Here is a 17,930-nt window from a genome sequence, read left to right as displayed (position 1 = left end):
TTTATTCCTGGAGTAAATGAAGGATTAGCCGAGTTGGAACACTCACAAGGATTTTTATTACAGCCCCAGCTCCCATCTTGTTTGAACACTGGCAGATCCTGCTCTCGTTGCTTGTGTATCACCACCATTATTTAAGGAAAAAGGGCGAATCTTTAAAGAAAAAGGATGAACCCACTGAACCACACGCCTTGGCTGTACCCAATGCCCCAAAATCAGGAAGCAGAGCTGAGCTCCACCGATCCAGGAGAGTCAAAGGAGCTCCAGGTCAGCTCCGAGGAAATACATATCCATCAATTGCCCCAAATATGCAGAAGTACCCACTGACACGGCTTGTGACCTGCAGGCATCCTGGAAAGTTTAAATCATCACCCGCTTTATTGCGGAAATGAAGATCAAAGTCACAATCAGAGTCTCCCAGCTTGTTAACAGACATAACAAGAGATGGTCACGGTCCTGAAAAATTTACAGCCTGACCATTTGTCTACACCTGGAGGGTTGATTCAATTTCAAGTTTGGGTTAACATGAAGCAATGAGACCAGGGGAAGCCTGCTGAAGGTTACCCAATTGTCTTTGCTCCCAAGTCAATGGCCCATGGGAATATACTGCCCTTTCTGAACTTTATTAAGCCTTTTCTGGAGAGAGAAGTTTTGCAGAAAAAATTTCCTGTGCTAGTCCAAGACAATATGTTTATGTCAGCACCGTAGTTTTGTATTACTTGCTCTCAGGGGTAAGGAGAAATGGACTTCTGCTGCTCAGAAAGGACTCTAACCCCAACTCCCGATATTGCCCCCACTACAGAGTCACCCCTTTCCGCCCCAAGAGCTGCCACACACAGCTATATATTCAATTTAAGCTTTTCTCCTCGTTTGCATAGGAAACACCACACACATCCAGCCCTTCCCCCTCCCCAAGCTCGTAACAAGGAGAACTCACCCCTCCTTCCCCTGGCTCCTACTCACCTTGGGGCAGAAATTCCAAGTGGTACCTGAAAGACAAAAAAGAAGAAAAAAAAAAAAAGACATAAGCATACATTATTTTCTTAATGATTTGTTCCAGCCTGCTGAATAAATGACAGATGGGAGAATTATGCCCGAAGTGCTGCCAGGAGCTCAGCGGATGGTCACCACACACGTTTTGTGCAAGAAGCTTCAAGAGGAATCACGAGTCCTACAGATGCAAACTGGTCCCTGTGGCACCCTCTGCTCCCCAGGAAACCTCCTTCCCTTCTCCTCCTCTTGAAGGCTTCCAAAGTCTCCCATTAGACCAGGTCTCTCCAAATGCAGAGGTTTACATGACCTTTTGCTTTGCAGCTTTAAAGGCCTCTAAAGGTCTCTTCCAACCCAGACTATTCTATGATTCTATTCTATGACTTTTCTTAACCTCATCTCACCCCTTCCCTTACAGCAGCAGCTCATAAACTGCCCAATACTGGCCATGCCAAACAAAATCTTTCATGATTTCTTCATCTTTCATGCTTTGAATGCATCTTGGGTTGACATCAGAGTCATTTTAATAAGAGAACAGCACTGGCAAGTTTTGGAAACAGATCGAGGAGTGGGGATAAGCCACAAAGTGACCCATTCACAGGCAAAATGTGTAACAAAGGGTTGGTCTATAGGCATTAGTGGCAAGAATCCAGTATGTAAAAATCCAATCAATTTGTTTCCTCATTAAAAGCTTTCATGAAGAAAATGATTTAACACAAACATTCGAGCTACTGACACAGATTAATTAGAAAACAACAACAGAATTCTGATTAAGGGCATAATATTTATTTGACTTGTTTGCTTTGGACAAAAATAAAAAATAAGATATGCGCACAGACAGAAAAAACTTTCCTGGGAGAATGGGCTCAGTGATAAATAACAGCTGTAATACATTGAAAGAGCCACACCACCGTGCTTTGTGGTGAGAAAGGGCAGCAGATTTCTCTGGGCCTTTGGATGCTCTTGGCAGTGGTCCCCCGTTTTCACAGCGAGCTCTTCCCCATCCATCCTACGGCAGCTTCACCTTATCTCTCAAGCCCAGAGGAGCGACACCACCTGCCCAAGGTCAGGGGAACCATCACAACAGCTCCATCCTTTTGTTCCCAGTCAGCATTAATGGTTACTCAACATTTGCTATGAGAATTCAAATATTATTCAACCTTTGATTTGGGAAATCTCTCCTCCCCGGGGCTGAGGCTCTGCTCTGCAAGAGGTACCTGTGTCCCCACAACCCCCCAAGTCCGGCATCTCCAAGAGTTGAAATACTTTTGTCTCCTGAACAGACAACGACTGCGAGACAAGGACAGCAAAAATCACTTCTTGTTTTGTGAACTTTTGTCTCTTGTGCTTGAGAGACTGTCCTAATCTCCCCTGAACATGTTTTAGTGATAACATTTACTGCACTAGGACCAAAATGATTTTCTGTCACTTCTAATTCCAGTTCAATAAAAGTATAAGAGCTTTGTTTCTAACCTCTGTCATTTTTAATACAGTAAAATGGTTTAAAAAAAAATGTAAAATTGAGTTCCATTTCCTACTGGACCAGCAAGCCCATGTTAGCTTCACTCTGATCAAATTTAAGGAGGGGGGGCGGGGGAAATACCAAAAAGATGCTTTGCTTTTTTTTTTTTAAGCATAAGGAAACAGTCAAAAATTCTAATCTCATCAGATCAGGATGTGTCTTTAATCTCATGCTTTGATCATTTTCACTCTGGAAAGGCTTAAGCAGAGAATGAAAGTTAGTTTAAAAATCTAATCGGGAGTGGGGGGAAGATGGTCTTGTTCTTATGGAAGATGAAAGAGTAATGATCTAATTCCTTCATCTGCCACTGACTGCATGAAAATCTTGAATAAATTACTTATCTCAAGAGCTTAAAAGGCACCCGCATATGATGCCACAGTATTTCCAGTATGTTCACTTAGAGGATTTCTTTCATTCCCCTGATGTTTCGTACATGTTTAAGAGGGTGGGGGGAAGGATGATTTTCAGCATCAGTGTTTCTCCCACCCCTTCCTACAGGTAACTTCAGCCTTAGCTAATCAGCAATTTATATTTTCACAATTTTCAGAGGTGGCCAGAATAATTTTTTGTTCCTGCATTACCCAATAAATGCAATTATTTGGGCAAAACGCCCATTTTTGCTTCAACAACCTGGGTAGCAAATAGGGCCAGCTCAAATATATCTGTAGCCCTGTCACATGCTTATGGGTTCAGAATAAAGCATGTTTCTGCTCAGCAGAGGAGGAGGAACTCAGCCAGCAGAAGCGGGTTTGTCATCGTGGGCCATTCTCCAAAGCACAGAGCTTGAGGCCAATTCCGATTTTTGTTCCCAATTAAGACACCACTAACTGACAAGCACGTTACGCCTTTAACATGCAGGATCTGTGGGTAACAGGCAGTTACACAACGTTTTGTTCTTTAGCTTTGCGGGAGGTTTACCCTGAAAGACACAGTCCAATCATTTCTCCCAGCAAATAATTAAAAAAAAAAAAGCAATTCCTCCATACGCTTTCTCCCTTGAGCCAGACAGTATAAATTAGAAACTGTGGGCTTAATCCTCATCCAACTGCATCTATACTTTGGAGGTTACTTGCCTTGGGATCAGTTTGACACTTTCATCTTTAGTAAACAATATTCAGATTTCACAAACACCCAGAGTAAGATCTTCTCATTCATTTTAACCAGAAAGTTTTGGAATAGGTGATATATTTGGTCATGCCTTTTAAGAACTTGATTTAAAAAGCCCCTACCCACCAGCTGCGGGTGGAATCTCCCAACAAGACAACCTCTTAAGGCAAAGCCTAGCAGGGTTTTCAACCAAATAGAACTAGAACAGACTACATCAGACCTTAAGAAAGTGGAAGGAGAAAGGAAGGAGAAAACTCCTCTCAAATCATTAACTAGTTTCAGCCAAACGACCTCACAAAGGAATCTATTGAGAATTTTGATGGAATATGTAAAGCGAGGAACTAACCCAGAAATATCTGATTTCCATTACAAAGCCAAAGAGCGAGTGTTGCGCTGCCAATACTTTAACAAAAGACATCCCAGAAGTATTTCCCCTGCCTGGTTCGCAAGAACCACCCACCTCTCACCTCATCGGTGCATATTTCGGGCTAGACAGGAAGAAGCCACAGATTTGTTCTGTTCGAAACACAAACTGTTTCTCATGATCGTGTAGCCTTTGAGGTTACACACTCAACAAGCAAACATCGTCAGAGCTTGCTTTTCTGGAAATGTTTATGTTCTTTGCTCCTGAAAAACATACAGATCCCAGTTCTAATCCATCAGCCTCCTGGTAGCAGTGTCTCCAACTGGACCCAATCAAAGTTGCAACTCAACTGTGTAAACAGACCTCAGAGGGTGAATTGCCACGAGAAAGAGTAGAAGAAAACACTGTTAATAGAATCCTAGAATGGTTTGGACCAGAAAGGACCTTAAAGATCATCTCAGAGGGTGAATTGCCACGAGAAAGAGTAGAAAAAAACACTGTTAATAGAATCCTAGAACGGTTTGGGCCAGAAAGGACCTTAAAGATCATCTAATTCCTCCAAGGGGAGGGTCACAAATCCCATCAATGCTCAGAAATCCAGTAGAACACACAATTAGCACACCCCCTCCTCCCATCCACAACTTGAGTTTGCCGATCAGCGTCCACTGCTTCCAGCAAATCCCAGGGCTCAAGGAGTCAAACCAGATCCATTTGGCTCCAGAAGCAAAAATTGCTGTCTGAAGTCTTACGGTCTGCATTATGTAGGGGGTCAAACCTGATGGTTATAATGGTCTCTTTGCAGCTCTAAAGTCTAGCGAAGTCTAAACCCCACTTCCCTCCCAGACTCAATTTCAGCAGGAACCATAAAATAAAGTCAGGTTTCAATCAAATTTCCTGTATTTTCCTGTCCAATTAAGAACACTAATATCACCACAGATGTTATTAAATTAGATATTTGAAGACAGTCTAATTTGTTTGGTGCACAGTATTTGTTGGTTTTTAATGTTTGCAAAAAAATTTTGAAAAAAAATAATCAATGCTGTACAAGATCTCAAGCAGAAAAAAAAAAAGATGAAAATGGGATTGGGGAGCTCACCATTAGCAAAGTCAGTTACAAACCACTTCAAATGCATTTCTCGGTTAAATGTTACAGAAGCAGCAGCAGCTACGCAAAGACTCTGGTTACCCAATTTCAATCATTTACAGTCCTCAGGTTTCAGATTAACAATGCATTCACAAGGAAATGGATGGGGAAACGGGGGTAATTTTATCAGCTGGAATGGAAAATGATGCAAATTACCGAAAGGAGTCGAACCCAGAAGGCACCAAACTGCATTACTGGGAGAGTGAATGGCCACATTCACCCCAGGTACAGGAGCAGGTAGGATACCATAACAGCTGAATTGAATTTCTGCCCCCACCACGCCGTATCTTAGCACAGGAGAATTCCTTCCTCAGCACTCCCCAAAAGGAGGGAGGGGAAAAAATCCCCTACCGAGATTACAGACTAAATTGGGAACATCCTAACAGAAACTTTAGCAGACTTTAAAAAGAAATAATCACCGCGGTCGGTATTAAACTTGACTGTTGAAAACTAAAGGAATGCCTGCGCTCACACACACCCCAGCGCAGATGTACGGGTGCAGGGTGGTGAGAGGCTTTAGATCTCCATTAACACCAGCTGGTGCAGCGCACACGTGTCCCCAGGACAGCACTCCCCCACCCCAAGAAGGGCCACATCCCCCCTGCACAAAGATTTAAAAAAAAAATAATAATAATTACACAACTCAAGGAGCTCATTTTTAGGACAAGAGGTTTCGCAGTCGCATTTTCTAAGTGACAGGGACTTGCTTTTATTTTTCGCAGAACAAATCTGTATTTAACAGGCAAAGTGTGAATGGAACCCTGCTCAGCAAGATGGTTTCCTTGCTGAGCAAATAAATTTCAGCTCTCTGAAGAACGCGAAGGAGGAGAACTGCACTTTGCCTAATTAAGGACAATGTGGTGGGGCTACAGTCCAGCCCCGACGTTAATGTGCTGAGCTCAATTATCTGCCCATCAGGTCACATTCTTAAATTCCTTTTTATCTTGGTATCACACGTTATTCAGCATAATGAGTTTAATATTGGTAGGAATTACAGGCAGTGCATTTACACTAATGAAGCAAAATTACCCTGAAATTGCATTTTCTTTCATTTCAATCTTAAAACTTTGAAGTAAGGTTGAAAATTGAAGTAATAAGTGTAGTTAATACAGTTAGAAGTTTATTAAAACAGGCCAAACAGGCTGTTTTAGACAGATTTTTTAGATATATTTCCATTAGTGAATGTTTTATGATCCTACTCTAATACCTTGGCACAGAAAGGATTAAGTCCAGCCTGATAATTAGGCAAAATTCCCCTGGTGTTAGAGTAGCTACAGTTCAGCTACACCTGTAAACCAATAAAACCAGTAGCTTACTGGTTTGTGACAGCCTGCATGAACCACATGTGACAGCAAATGTGTTGAGATTTGTAGCATGGTCTCCAGGATGCCCAAAGCAGAGGCAGTCCCTGTGTTCTCTTTACTTTGACACTTCCATTTGGGGTCAAACCACCCCATTTGAGCTCCAGCAGCAAGTGCAGGGTTTCTTATTGATGGTAACGGTGTTGGTACCAGACGTGGCCAAGCACCCAGCAGGAACCAGGTGAGGGCATCACCTACGTTTGTTCCCCAAAAACAAGTATTTCTGTGACTCCAATTGAAACAGAGTGGGAAAACACATACTCAGGCACCAGGAGCAGCAGGGACCCCCTTTGTGTTCTGCATCCCTGCACCAAGGGCGAGCAATTCCCATCTTCAGAGGCCGTATTTATCTTTCTGAATATAACACACTCCTGCATCTGTGACACTGCACACAGGTACCAGTGTGGCAACAGAGTGACTGTGGAGCTCCAGGAAAGGCCTTGGCTCCTGCAAGCTCTTTAGCAGGACATCACCTGGAGAGGCCTCATACACAGAAATTTCATCGCAGAGTTAAAAGACCACGTGCAGACTTTTCCCCACCAATAGCACAGTAGCAGCGTTGGGAATATTGCCATAAACTTTAAGGAGAATTAGACAACGAGGCAGTAAAATGAGGTTTTGGGGTTTGTTATCCAGAGGTGAAGGGCCTGGTCTCCGCTGGAGCTCCTGCTGCTGGTAGGAATGTCAGAAAATGGTGCTGTGTGTTAGTTCTGAGCAGCAGGATTGGGCCTCAGGTTCACACTGGTGTTTTAGTCACAGCGGAGAAAATTAAAGGTAGAGTTTCAGTGTCTATTTTGGATTTCCTAGTGGGTGTACGCAAGAAACTCAACATTAATTAAGCCCCTTTCTCTTCATTTCTGCTTTGATATACAACAGGTCTGCCTCGCTCTCCTTTTAGTGCTATTACATTTCGCCTCAGGGAAAAGGAAAAAAATACTAAGAATTTGTTTCCATCAGTGCAAACTTGCCTTCCAACAGGGAGTTTAAATGACTGGCTAACTCCAAGGAGGTGGAGGAACTATTTATCTCCATATTTTTAAATAAATCCCATTGTCCCCACCTCACCCCCTGCCATTGTAACTGCTCTAGAAATGTCGAAATGCTGAGGTGAGGTCATTTAACAGCAAGAAGACTTTTTTTTTTTTGGTTACTGCTCTTGCCAAAGGACAAGAATGGGCTTGTGTTCCTGAGCGGAGTCATGTATCCGATTCATCCCAGGTGTCGGACATCTGCTGCTCGCTGTGCAGCCGGCTCCGCGAGGAACACAAGAAACAGCAGCCACGTTCCCAAGGAACAACTTGAAACAAAAACCTCGGCACCAACGGACCTAAAACAGAAGCAACTGACAACCTTTGGGGCTTCTGGAAGACAAGCAAAACTCTGCCCCAGCACCACATCCTCTGCCTATCCTCCCCCAAAGCAAAGCTGATATTTAAGCTGGTTTTATCCATTAAAAACACTTTATTTTTCTGTTCAGGAGCAGAGCAGAGTCCTCAGCCTACAGTCAGGATGCAGGTAACTGGTAATGGGCTGTAAGATCCTCACACAGATGCTTCCTGGGGACCAACCCTCTGGTTGTGTTCTTTCCTGGCTGACATAAAAAGCGATCAGGGCAAGCAAACAAAAAAATATTGCCAACAAACCCAAAGAGATGATTCGGGAAAAAATTGCCAGGCCAGGACCTACATATGAAATATTAGAAAGTGGAATAGGATCTGAGGTAGTAGGGAAAGGAAAAAAAAAAGAAAGAAGAGAGAAGTGTTTCAACACAACAGTGCACTTTAAATAACTAAATGAATTCTGAAAGTAGAACGGTACAGGGACTCATAACTCAGCCCTATGGTGACAGCCTCCCCACGGCCACCGCCTGCAACGCCTCTGACACGGCTCCTCCAGCAAAAACACCCCAGGACTGCCTTGGAAAAAAAATTATAACCTGCAAACACAATCCCCTCCCTACCTACCGCACTCCTTGCGGCGAGACGGGAACCATATATCCTCACAGGTAGCACATGGAGACATAAAGCCCAACCACTTGTTCACATTATAGTCATCAGCGAACCTCCTGGTGGGGGAACGTTATGGGGCCGCGGGGAGAGCCGCGATATAAAGACCTGACGGGCAAGTTACAGGAACAGTTATTGAGTCTGGCTCAGGATAATCATACGAGATGAAGCTCCTGCCTTTCAGAGACACGTGTGTCTCTCCCCAGCAGTTGAGCAGTTTACTTATGTCCATTATGAACCCAAATAACGAAACCCTACACGCCGTGTTGTGTTTGGCCCCGTGGAGGTGGGAGGTGGGGAGCGGGGCTGCTTGGGGGAGGCAGGCGCTTCCTGAAGACGAGGGCTGATGATTTCCTGAACGCCCACCGCAGCAGCCACAGGAAGCTCCCCAAAGAGACAAACCCGTGCCTCATCCCCAAGAGCGAGACCTGCTTAGATCCTTTCAAATAAAAAGGCACAGTCATCCTTACAGTAATCTCCCACCACAAATCATTGCGTTAATGGCTCAGGTCAGAACAAGGACATCTGTATACTCTGTTCTTCTCACCCTTTCAAATGCCACCGAGCAATAAAACACCAGCAGGAAATCAGCAGTGCCCTGCAGTCTTTGCTCAAGGGTCTTGCTTTCCCCTCCAGAAGTACCTGCAATTTATTTCAATAAGCAGCAGGGCTGAGGCCCACAGCTAAACCTGAGCATCCAGGAGGAATTTGCACATCACCCCTCCTCCTGATGCAAAGCCTGTGTCACCAAATCGCCTGCCTTTTTGAGATGACTTTGTTCTAAAAGCTTTATCCCAAATTGTATTCTTTGGCTGAGAAAGAGCTAAGAGCCAAGGCTGAATTCTGCATCACAGCATCACTGTTTCCTCCAGGACCTGAAAGGCTGCTCCTTCTTGAGTCACCAGAACTACACACAACCTCTGGGAAGCCTGAGGTCCATGGGACAATGGTCAGAGCAGCATCTTTCTCCACTGCTCAAGTGCCCTCTGCAACTCTAACAGCACATGAGGACAGACTCCTTACTTCAGGAAGCCACAACAATCCAGTATTTCCAAGTTTGCCAAGCGCCTCACGTTTATCAAGTTCCATGCTATTTTTAACTCATTAAAAACAGACCTAGAGTTGCTTTATGTGAAGATAAAGAATTATCACTTTTAAAGTTGCATGCTACTGGGACAGTCGGGAAAAAAAAAGCTTAACTTGATGCCTGAATACTTCAGGTTCAGTATTCTGCTTACTTAACCCTTTCCACTCAAGATCAATACCCACCAATGCGTGGGCATTTTTCAGAGAAACCACACCAGTCTGTTACAAACATGGAATCAAGCCCTTTCTTCTGCAATATTACAGGACACTGCTACACACACACACACTGTTCTTCCATTAGATATGCTACAGCCCCATTTTCCAAAGGCTTCCATCTTCTGCATTCAGCTTGTTTCAATTATTCAGGGCAACCCAGGCTGATAATTACACAGTCCCGTGTTGCTGAGTAAAACTGATGCTTAATTAGCCAGCAGGAAAGATCGATTAAGATACAGCAGGACATCTTGCAAAGTTCTTCAGTGGGACTGCAGGGAATAGAGTCTGGCTGTGCCCTTCCAAAGGATAAAATTCTGCTGTCGAGTCCCCGAGAAGCAGAGTTTTATTTAAACTGGATGCTTAGATCAGTCAGCCACCCCGAGTTTTATTGTCAGGTCTTAACTTTAGGTGACACAACTCATATCTTATAACTAGAGCATTAACAGCAAGCTCTGGATCACATTTCTAGCCAAAAATATAATGCAGCAGAGGCTGAAAGTTTTATTTAGGCCTCCAGCAACTCATTTTCTGTTTATATTCCTTGATTTTTCCCCTACTACAATAGAACATTTGTCTGCTCGACTCACTTATCCAAGTGACACAGCTCATGTTCTCAAGCAGGACTTGAACAGTCCTGAGGACATAAGACTTTAGAATCCAGTTCGGACCTGAGTCTTAACTCAAGAAGTCCTCCTCTTCACTGCTTTTTACTGTATCAAAGCCCAGGTAATGCACATTTGAGTTTAGAAGCCACTTGTGGAATAGATGCTTTTGGCAGCATGAATCTTTGCTCACTGGTTTGATTTACCTACATGCCCAAGTATCAGAGCAATGGATTTTTCCACAAAACTCTCTCTAGCACAAGGGAGAAGAAAGAACAAGACAGGATCAGAGACCCATGTGTAAAGAGCTGTACAGACATAGTCCAAGGCATTTATTTTTTTTTAATCTGGAAACACAAACCAAATCCCAAACACATGTGTAAAGAGCTGTACAGACATAGTCCAGGGCATTATTTTTTTTTAATCCGGAAACACAAACCAAATCCCAAACGCAGACAATGGCAACTTTGCAGACAACTATATAACTTGAGTGCATAAACCAGTGTGTGGTGCACTCCCACAAGATACTAAGCCCTGAATGTCCACTCACTTTCAAAGCATGGTCTAACTAGTTGAATAGAGTGTGTGGTACCCCACAGCATGACACTTCTGGGGCACTTTCATTAGAAATTAACACAGGCAACACTAACCTGGCTTTGACTTGCTGGAATCCAAAAAGAATTGCATCCCTCTGCTCCCTTGCTTTAGGACTCAAGTTTTCATTCTGCAGCACATCCGCCAGGTAGAATTCAACATCTGGGGAAAAGAAGAGAATTACAGGTTAAAAACTAACCTGTTCTTGGCCAAGAAACCCAAACCCAGCTGTACACTGGGAAGCCCTGGAAGCACCGCACCGAGCAGTGTCATCTAGAGACACGAATCTGTCTGGGAACTTCATTTGGAGAAGTTAAGACATTGAACTGATTGCAGATAGATCTAAATATTGCATACGATTACAGAGCTGCTCTCTAGTTGCAATGCTACAAGGCAAATAAGCAACTGCAAAGAAACCACCCAGCAGAAAAAAGAAAGAGGAAGGTGAAACGTTGATAAGTCTATTGGACTGAAGTGCAACTCCACCCACGATTACAGAGCTGCTCTCTAGTTGCAATGGTACAAGGCAAATAAGCAACTGCAAAGAATCCACCCAGCAGAAAAAAGAAAGAGGAAGATGAAACATTGATTGGACTATTGGACTGAAGTGCAACTCCACCTGCCTCTTTGCTGCCCTAAACCCTAAAAATCTGCTGCTGTGAAAGGCTTTTGGAAACCCTAACCTGTGTTTTTCACAAGGATGATCTTGGCTAAAAATCTGCTGCTGTGAAAGGCTTTTGGCATTAAGCGAGGATGCAGAAGAAGTGGTTATCCCATTCAGAGGAGGATCCAAAGCACTTTGAGAACACCAGTTCTTCAAGGAAACCCTAACCCGTGTTTTTTCACAAGGATGATCTCCACAGAGGACAAGCACTGAGCAGCAGGTTGGTTGTGCACCAGCCCACGTGCACTTGTATCACCACATGGGTTCTCTCACGAGGTTATCCCTGAACTACTACACCCTGTGCTTGCTCAACAGAGACAGCTAAACAAAAGTAAATACGGCATTCTCTCACCTGGAAACCACATCTACATGCAGAAGTCTAACCTGAACTGGAAGATAAAAGGATTAAGTGACTTCTATTTGCATAAATATTTATGTTCTCTACAGAAACCTAAACAAAAATCCCACAGAAAACACAACAGTTCCAATCACACCTGCGCTGTATAGGAGAATATAACCTTTGTACTTCAGTATTACTGCTAGTTTCCCCTAGCAGAGAAAAGATTGGTTCCAAAGCTGTGGTGTTGTACATCCACAGGCTTCTCCAACCTTTAGCTCCCACCCCATACTGTGACACTAATGTCAGTTTAATATCCTGCTCGCAGGACTTTCAGCTCCTTATGCTTCAGCTGCCAGTACAGCAGCCAGCCCTGTTCAGCACACCCCAGGAACCTGCCCAGCTCCTTACCAACAGCTCCTCCGCCTGCAAGCACATCTCAAGATCAAAATGCCACAAGAGAAATTAATACCTTTTTCCATTAAAATCATGAGCCCTCATTTCTTTTGGTTGCCTGCTCATGACACGCAAGAAAGGCTTAGAGCTTGGCGGAAGGGCAGGGAAGGAAAAAGAAAAGTAGCTCTTTAAAGTGAAGAGTTTAAGGAAGGACATGGAGGGGAGCAAGGCTGATGCCTGGGCAGCCCCCAGGAACAAGGCCTTCTTCCTACCTCCTCTTCAGAGAGGGACCAGGGAGACCCAACTCTACCCACAGCAGCCTGGGAAGGAGGAATGAATTCAGATCCACTCATCTCCCTAACAGTCCAGTTCTCCTTTCTGGATTTATTCAGCTGAAAGCACCAGTTTTGATAAACACACATGCTAATAAGCACGTTTTAGGCAAACGTAGATTCCTCCATGTCCTCACTAGCTCCTTTGTCTCCCTGCCTTTCCTCCTGCCAGGAGGGCCCTGACCCATAAGAACCAGCTTTGCCTCACACCTGCAGCCACCACTTCACAGCTGAGACACGGAGCTAAAACCTGAACTCAGCTCTGAGACAGAGAAAGGTCCTTGCACGGCCCCTCTGATGTGGGGATGCTCAGTTGCTGCATCCCAGGAGATGGACAGTAATGCTAATTCACAGCATTGCTCTCAAACCCACACCTATACCCAGCGGCAGTTTTGGGAGCTCCAGGAGCAGAGGTGTCAGGCCAAAACGCCTATTAGTATCAATTCACCACTAGTAATTTAGCCTTAGGTGGCCTGCCCAGGATAACACAAAGACTGTGCCAGAGCAGCCAAGGGGAGCTTTTTAAATCCCAGGCCAACCCTGTAATCCTTAAACCCAGTTTCATTTTGAGTACAGTTTTAATTGTATATCTAAGATACGGTACCAACTTACAACAAGCCTAACAGTGCTGAGGCTTACACCACTTACAAATTACACAGAAAGTACCCAAGTACATATATCTAAGCACAGAGGATATATCTTGCTCCGAGGAGCTTACTGCTTAAGAACAGATGAGGCTAAGGGGACAATTTATTATATACAAACCAGCATAAAACCAGCACAGTAGAAACGGGTCAGCGAGAGACGCCACGTACAGGCTGTATTTCCACAGTGAAAAAAAGCAGCAAGAAAAACAATCTGCTCCCAGAACTTGTGCAAATATCAACTGGATCCCTCTGTCATTTTTAAGCGCAGATTAGCTCCATGAGTATGCGATTAGCTCTAATACGGTATTTACTTACTGGGATGTCAGCACAGATCAGCTGCTGGATAAGTTATAGTAGAATGAGGGTCACTTCTGCAAAGCAGGCAGAGCCCCTTTCAGAGCCAGCCACTATGTTTATAGCGCCAGGAAATGAAAAAGAAAGCCTAACCATAAACTCTCAAAGTGGATCAGGAAGAGCAATATGTAAGCAGCTCTAGAGTAAATCACCCTAATGTTAGTTTTACTGCTTGTCAGTAACATTATATTCTTGATGTTTATAGATTGCTCTCTGCGATCCACTCTGAAAGTTTACAGGACTCTCCTTTTCATTTCCTGCAGCTAAAAAGGTAAGAGGAGGAAAAAAAATAGTTGAGATTTCATCAAGTGTTTCAGGGGAGTTTCTAGAGGCAATTGCAGTTATCCACTTTAATCCTGCAGGAGATGCACAGCATCATGAGAATTATGTCACAACCACTGAAGTCCAGGTAGTAAATAACCTTTTAATGGCAGCACTAAATTCCAGGAGTTAATCAGCACTCAATGAGCAGAGCTGAAAGGTATTAAGATGCCACATGTATTCTCTCCATGCACATATACACATTTACTTGGGGTTTTGGTTTTTTTTCCTCTCTTCTACTCCTCTGCCATCAGGAGGCTGCCAGCAGAGATCCTGCCCTCCATGCACAGGGGAGCAGCCCCACAGAATCACGACTTTTTGGCTTGCAAGATAACACTGAGCCAACCACTCTGCTCCAACACTTATTTGATGTTTCACACAATCCTTCCTGCAGTTTATCACTCCAGCTGGCTGGGAAAAATTAGTTTTAAAAAGAGTTTAGGACACCTATCAGAGTGCAGGTACCTTGAGCTTCCCTGAGACTGCATGAGTATTTCCAGGATGTGTCCCAAGACAGCCAGGGGTTTGGAAGGCTGGTTGTATCATCCCCTGTCCCACTTGTCAAAATAAAAGCCGTGAACCATCACACACAGTATTTCTTGACTTTTCTGCAGGCTCAAAAAAGGATGGTTTAATTGTGAACATTTTTCAGATGAGCCTTCCTGCTTTTGTGGGGCTGAGTCAGAGAAAACCTTGAGAACCAATGCAATCCCCATCCATCCTCCCGCAACGGACCAAAGGGGACATGCTCCCCTGCACAATGGACAATTGGGGGAACTGAGAACAGCTTCCCAAATTTTCAGCCTCCAAGCCTCAACCCAGAATTCCCTGACATTTAAATTTCAGAGCTACTCTTGATGCTCCATCAATGCTGACTGTGGCTTATTAGCCCTCTACAAAACAGAGCATTGTATTGTTTATTTTTAAAACAGCACTGAGGCTGCTTTCCTCCCAATTAGCAGCTAACGGCTTTGTTAGGCTGTGCAGGTGCAGTCACAGCCTCCCACTGCAGCACCTGCTCCATCCCTCCCTCCTGCTGCCCAAACTCCAGCAAGAAACTGGTTTTCCAGCCCCACCGTCTGAAATGAAGAGGATGGAGCGAGGCAGGTGAAGGGATGATAATCAGACTGCCAGGCTGCCTTTGCTTCTCCAAACCAAAGCAGAAGCCCCAGGTTTGTCAGAGATACATCGCATTTTTCAGAACCGCTGTTTCAGCCGTCACAAGAAATTTGTGCTAAACAAACATGAAATACCCTTAAGCAAAAGTAGCTTTAAAAGGGACCTGACGGAGTCAGAAAGTGAAACCACACCATTAACTGACACTGTAGAGTCAACAAAACTTGGATTGCTTATTTGCAAGGTGGAACTCAAAGCAACATAATTGCTGCAGCCATATTTACTAATAAAAAGGAAATAACAAGGATTCAGAAGTGTTGCAGGATGGCAGCGTAGAGAGAATGGCCATATTGTGTTGGCTTTCAACCACTGCAACCTCAGAGATGTCTCAGGCGATAACAACACAGCCGTTACTCACAAACCATCGACTCCGGGCATCACAAACAGCATTGCACTATGGACCAGGCTTTAATAGAAGGAGGCAGGTGTTATTGTCTGCACACCAGTACATTTCCCCCTCTATCTGCTATTTTTATTTTGAATACAAGAATTCCTACGGTAATACAGTTTGCAAACACTCTAATAGCTTTAAGCTCCTTCATTTCCAGCCTGCGTAGCTACAAACCTCCTCAGCCACTGGAAGGCCTCGAGACCATATAGATTGTTAAGACACAGCAAGTTTGATACAGAGGTATGTGACATGCAATTAATCTCCATTCATAGCCTGCTATACTTGTCAGCAAACAAAGGCTGTGCTTTAGAAGGAGATCTGAAGCCTTCAATTAAAAACAGTCAGCTAACAAGAAAATAATCTAAGTTAAAGGAAGGTGGCAGGTGCAGAAATGAGTTGTTTACAAAAGTGTCAGCACTGAACAATAAAGTGCTGCACATCAAAAATGTGAAAGGGTGAACTTCAGTGAAGCCCCCATGATTAAAAAACAGAGGAGAAAATTTACACCTACATCTGGGGGAAGACACAAAGCATTTGGAAGTGAGCTTTGATGGGCTTGGAGGCTGCACCCTCTGTCTCTCAGACGGGTGGATGCCAGGACTGGAAGTTATCCCCCATCTCGGAGGGGACGCAGCGAGCGCTCGGTGCTGCTGGGAGCCATCACAGCAGGAAATGAAAGGTCACCGAGCCTTGCAGCAGTGGGGCCAGCCCCAAACAGGAGATGCTAACGACTCCTTCCCCCCTTCCACCCACATCTGCGAGGGCAGGATGTGTCGGTAAGACACGTGTTGTTCAGCACCGGGCTGATACCCTGTCCCAACCCACAGCACTGCTGCTGGAGTTTTATTTAGGGACAGGTTGTAGTGTGGTCACCTCCACACAGCACTGCTCCCGCCGCAGCAGCTCTTGCAAAGGGCCAGACAGAACGTGTTGCTGTCTGTGAAGCACCTCTCAATAGAGGAGTTCAGCACGGTTTCTGCTTGGCTGACCCACCTCTTCAATGACTAGAGGCATTACAGTTCCAGTTTGTGAGGAAATCCATGAAAAACAACTTCAGAAGCCTCTCACCCGCCACACAGAAGTGCTGTCAGCTCCCAACGCAGCTCGTTCACTCAGAAACTGAGACCTCAGGAGGCCACATTCAAATGATCAAGCCGAAGTGGGGCGAGAAGCCAGCACTGCTCCTGGCCATACCCCCATTTTCAGTGGGGTTGAAGCTTTCCTGAGGACGCACCCCCACCGAGCGAGCTTGCTCATCGCAGCCCCAGCGTGACATACACTTGCACAACATCAAGACAGGAGACACCACCACAGCCACAACAAAAGCCTATTGAGATGGTTCACTGCAGCACAACAGCTTCTTCTACCCTTTGTATCCACTTCCTTGTCTCACCCTAGTGATGCTAAGCTCAATTTCTCAACCAAAAGCACTCAGTGGGGACACCTTTTGACCATGCCAGAAGACACCCCTCAATCTTTCCTACACTCTCTTCCCATTACACAGTCTCTAGGGCCACCAGAGAGCTTCCCCCACCCCTAACACAGGCACAGACCCACCTGCCAGATCTGAGCAACACCAGGGCAGCCCCAAAAACACCAGGGCAGGCAGCCACACTCTCACTGGGGTTAGAGACAAGGAAGACACACATAACCTGCGGACCCCAAAACCACCAGCCTTAGAAAAAAAGCAGTTCCCATGATGTCCTTCCACTCCCCTCTCTGCCTCAGCACAGTGAGGTGTAAAAAGCTTTTCAGCTTCTTCCTCTGCAACCACAGCAGATTGTTCCCCTTTAAGCGCAAGGGGAGGAAGGAGGAACTTGTGGTTACCTTCCAGGAGTCTCTGAATCTCCTCTGGGATCACCATACCCGCCACCTCCTTTCCACAGGAGCCAAACCTGCTGCTACCGCTCCTGTCCCTCAGAGGCAGGGACAGAGAGAGAAAGGAAGCAGGGAGGGCGGGGACACCCAAAAAAATGTAGGAGGAACCGCTGGGCTCCGCTGAGATGCTGCCGCCTCCTCCTCATTCAGCCCCGGACAACTCAACCTACCTCCTCGCAGGGCGCCCAGCTCCCCTGGCCACCGAGCACCTCCAAGCTCCAGAGAACCAGAGCTCCAGCCAAGAAGCTGCAGAAGTGCCTGACCCCCAGCAACAGCACAGCTGAACCTGTGCTCCTGCATTAGCATTTTAATCTGGTGGCAGTTAAGGCGTGCATCTCCTTCATTATCACACAATTCAGAGCACCTGCTGGCAGAGCAGAGCCACGAGCCATTGATTGAACCTCCTGTGCCGGTTCCCAGCACTACAGGAGTTGGGGATTGGAGC

The 17,930-nt window shown here is 45.1% G+C and overlaps 1 protein-coding gene across 1 annotated transcript in view; it reads right to left on the bottom strand.

Annotated features, from left to right (window-relative positions):
* Nucleotides 1–17,531, bottom strand: part of LOC106897926 (src kinase-associated phosphoprotein 1-like) — a 32,218-nt gene extending 14,687 nt beyond the window's left edge. The window contains exons 1-3 of the mRNA XM_014958924.1: nucleotides 17,435–17,531; nucleotides 11,046–11,151; nucleotides 961–986 (exon numbers count right to left, since the gene is read on the bottom strand). Of these exons, the coding sequence (XP_014814410.1) occupies nucleotides 961–986; nucleotides 11,046–11,151; nucleotides 17,435–17,471 (169 nt within the window). The 5' untranslated portion in view covers nucleotides 17,472–17,531. The remainder of the gene's footprint in view (nucleotides 1–960; nucleotides 987–11,045; nucleotides 11,152–17,434) is intronic.
* Nucleotides 17,532–17,930: the final 399 nt, after the last annotated feature.

The sequence above is a fragment of the Calidris pugnax genome, unplaced genomic scaffold (genome assembly GCF_001431845.1).
Source record: "Calidris pugnax isolate Ruff unplaced genomic scaffold, ASM143184v1 scaffold335, whole genome shotgun sequence".
NCBI classification, from domain to species: domain Eukaryota; kingdom Metazoa; phylum Chordata; class Aves; order Charadriiformes; family Scolopacidae; genus Calidris; species Calidris pugnax.
This window is presented reverse-complemented; position numbering and strand designations above follow the sequence as displayed.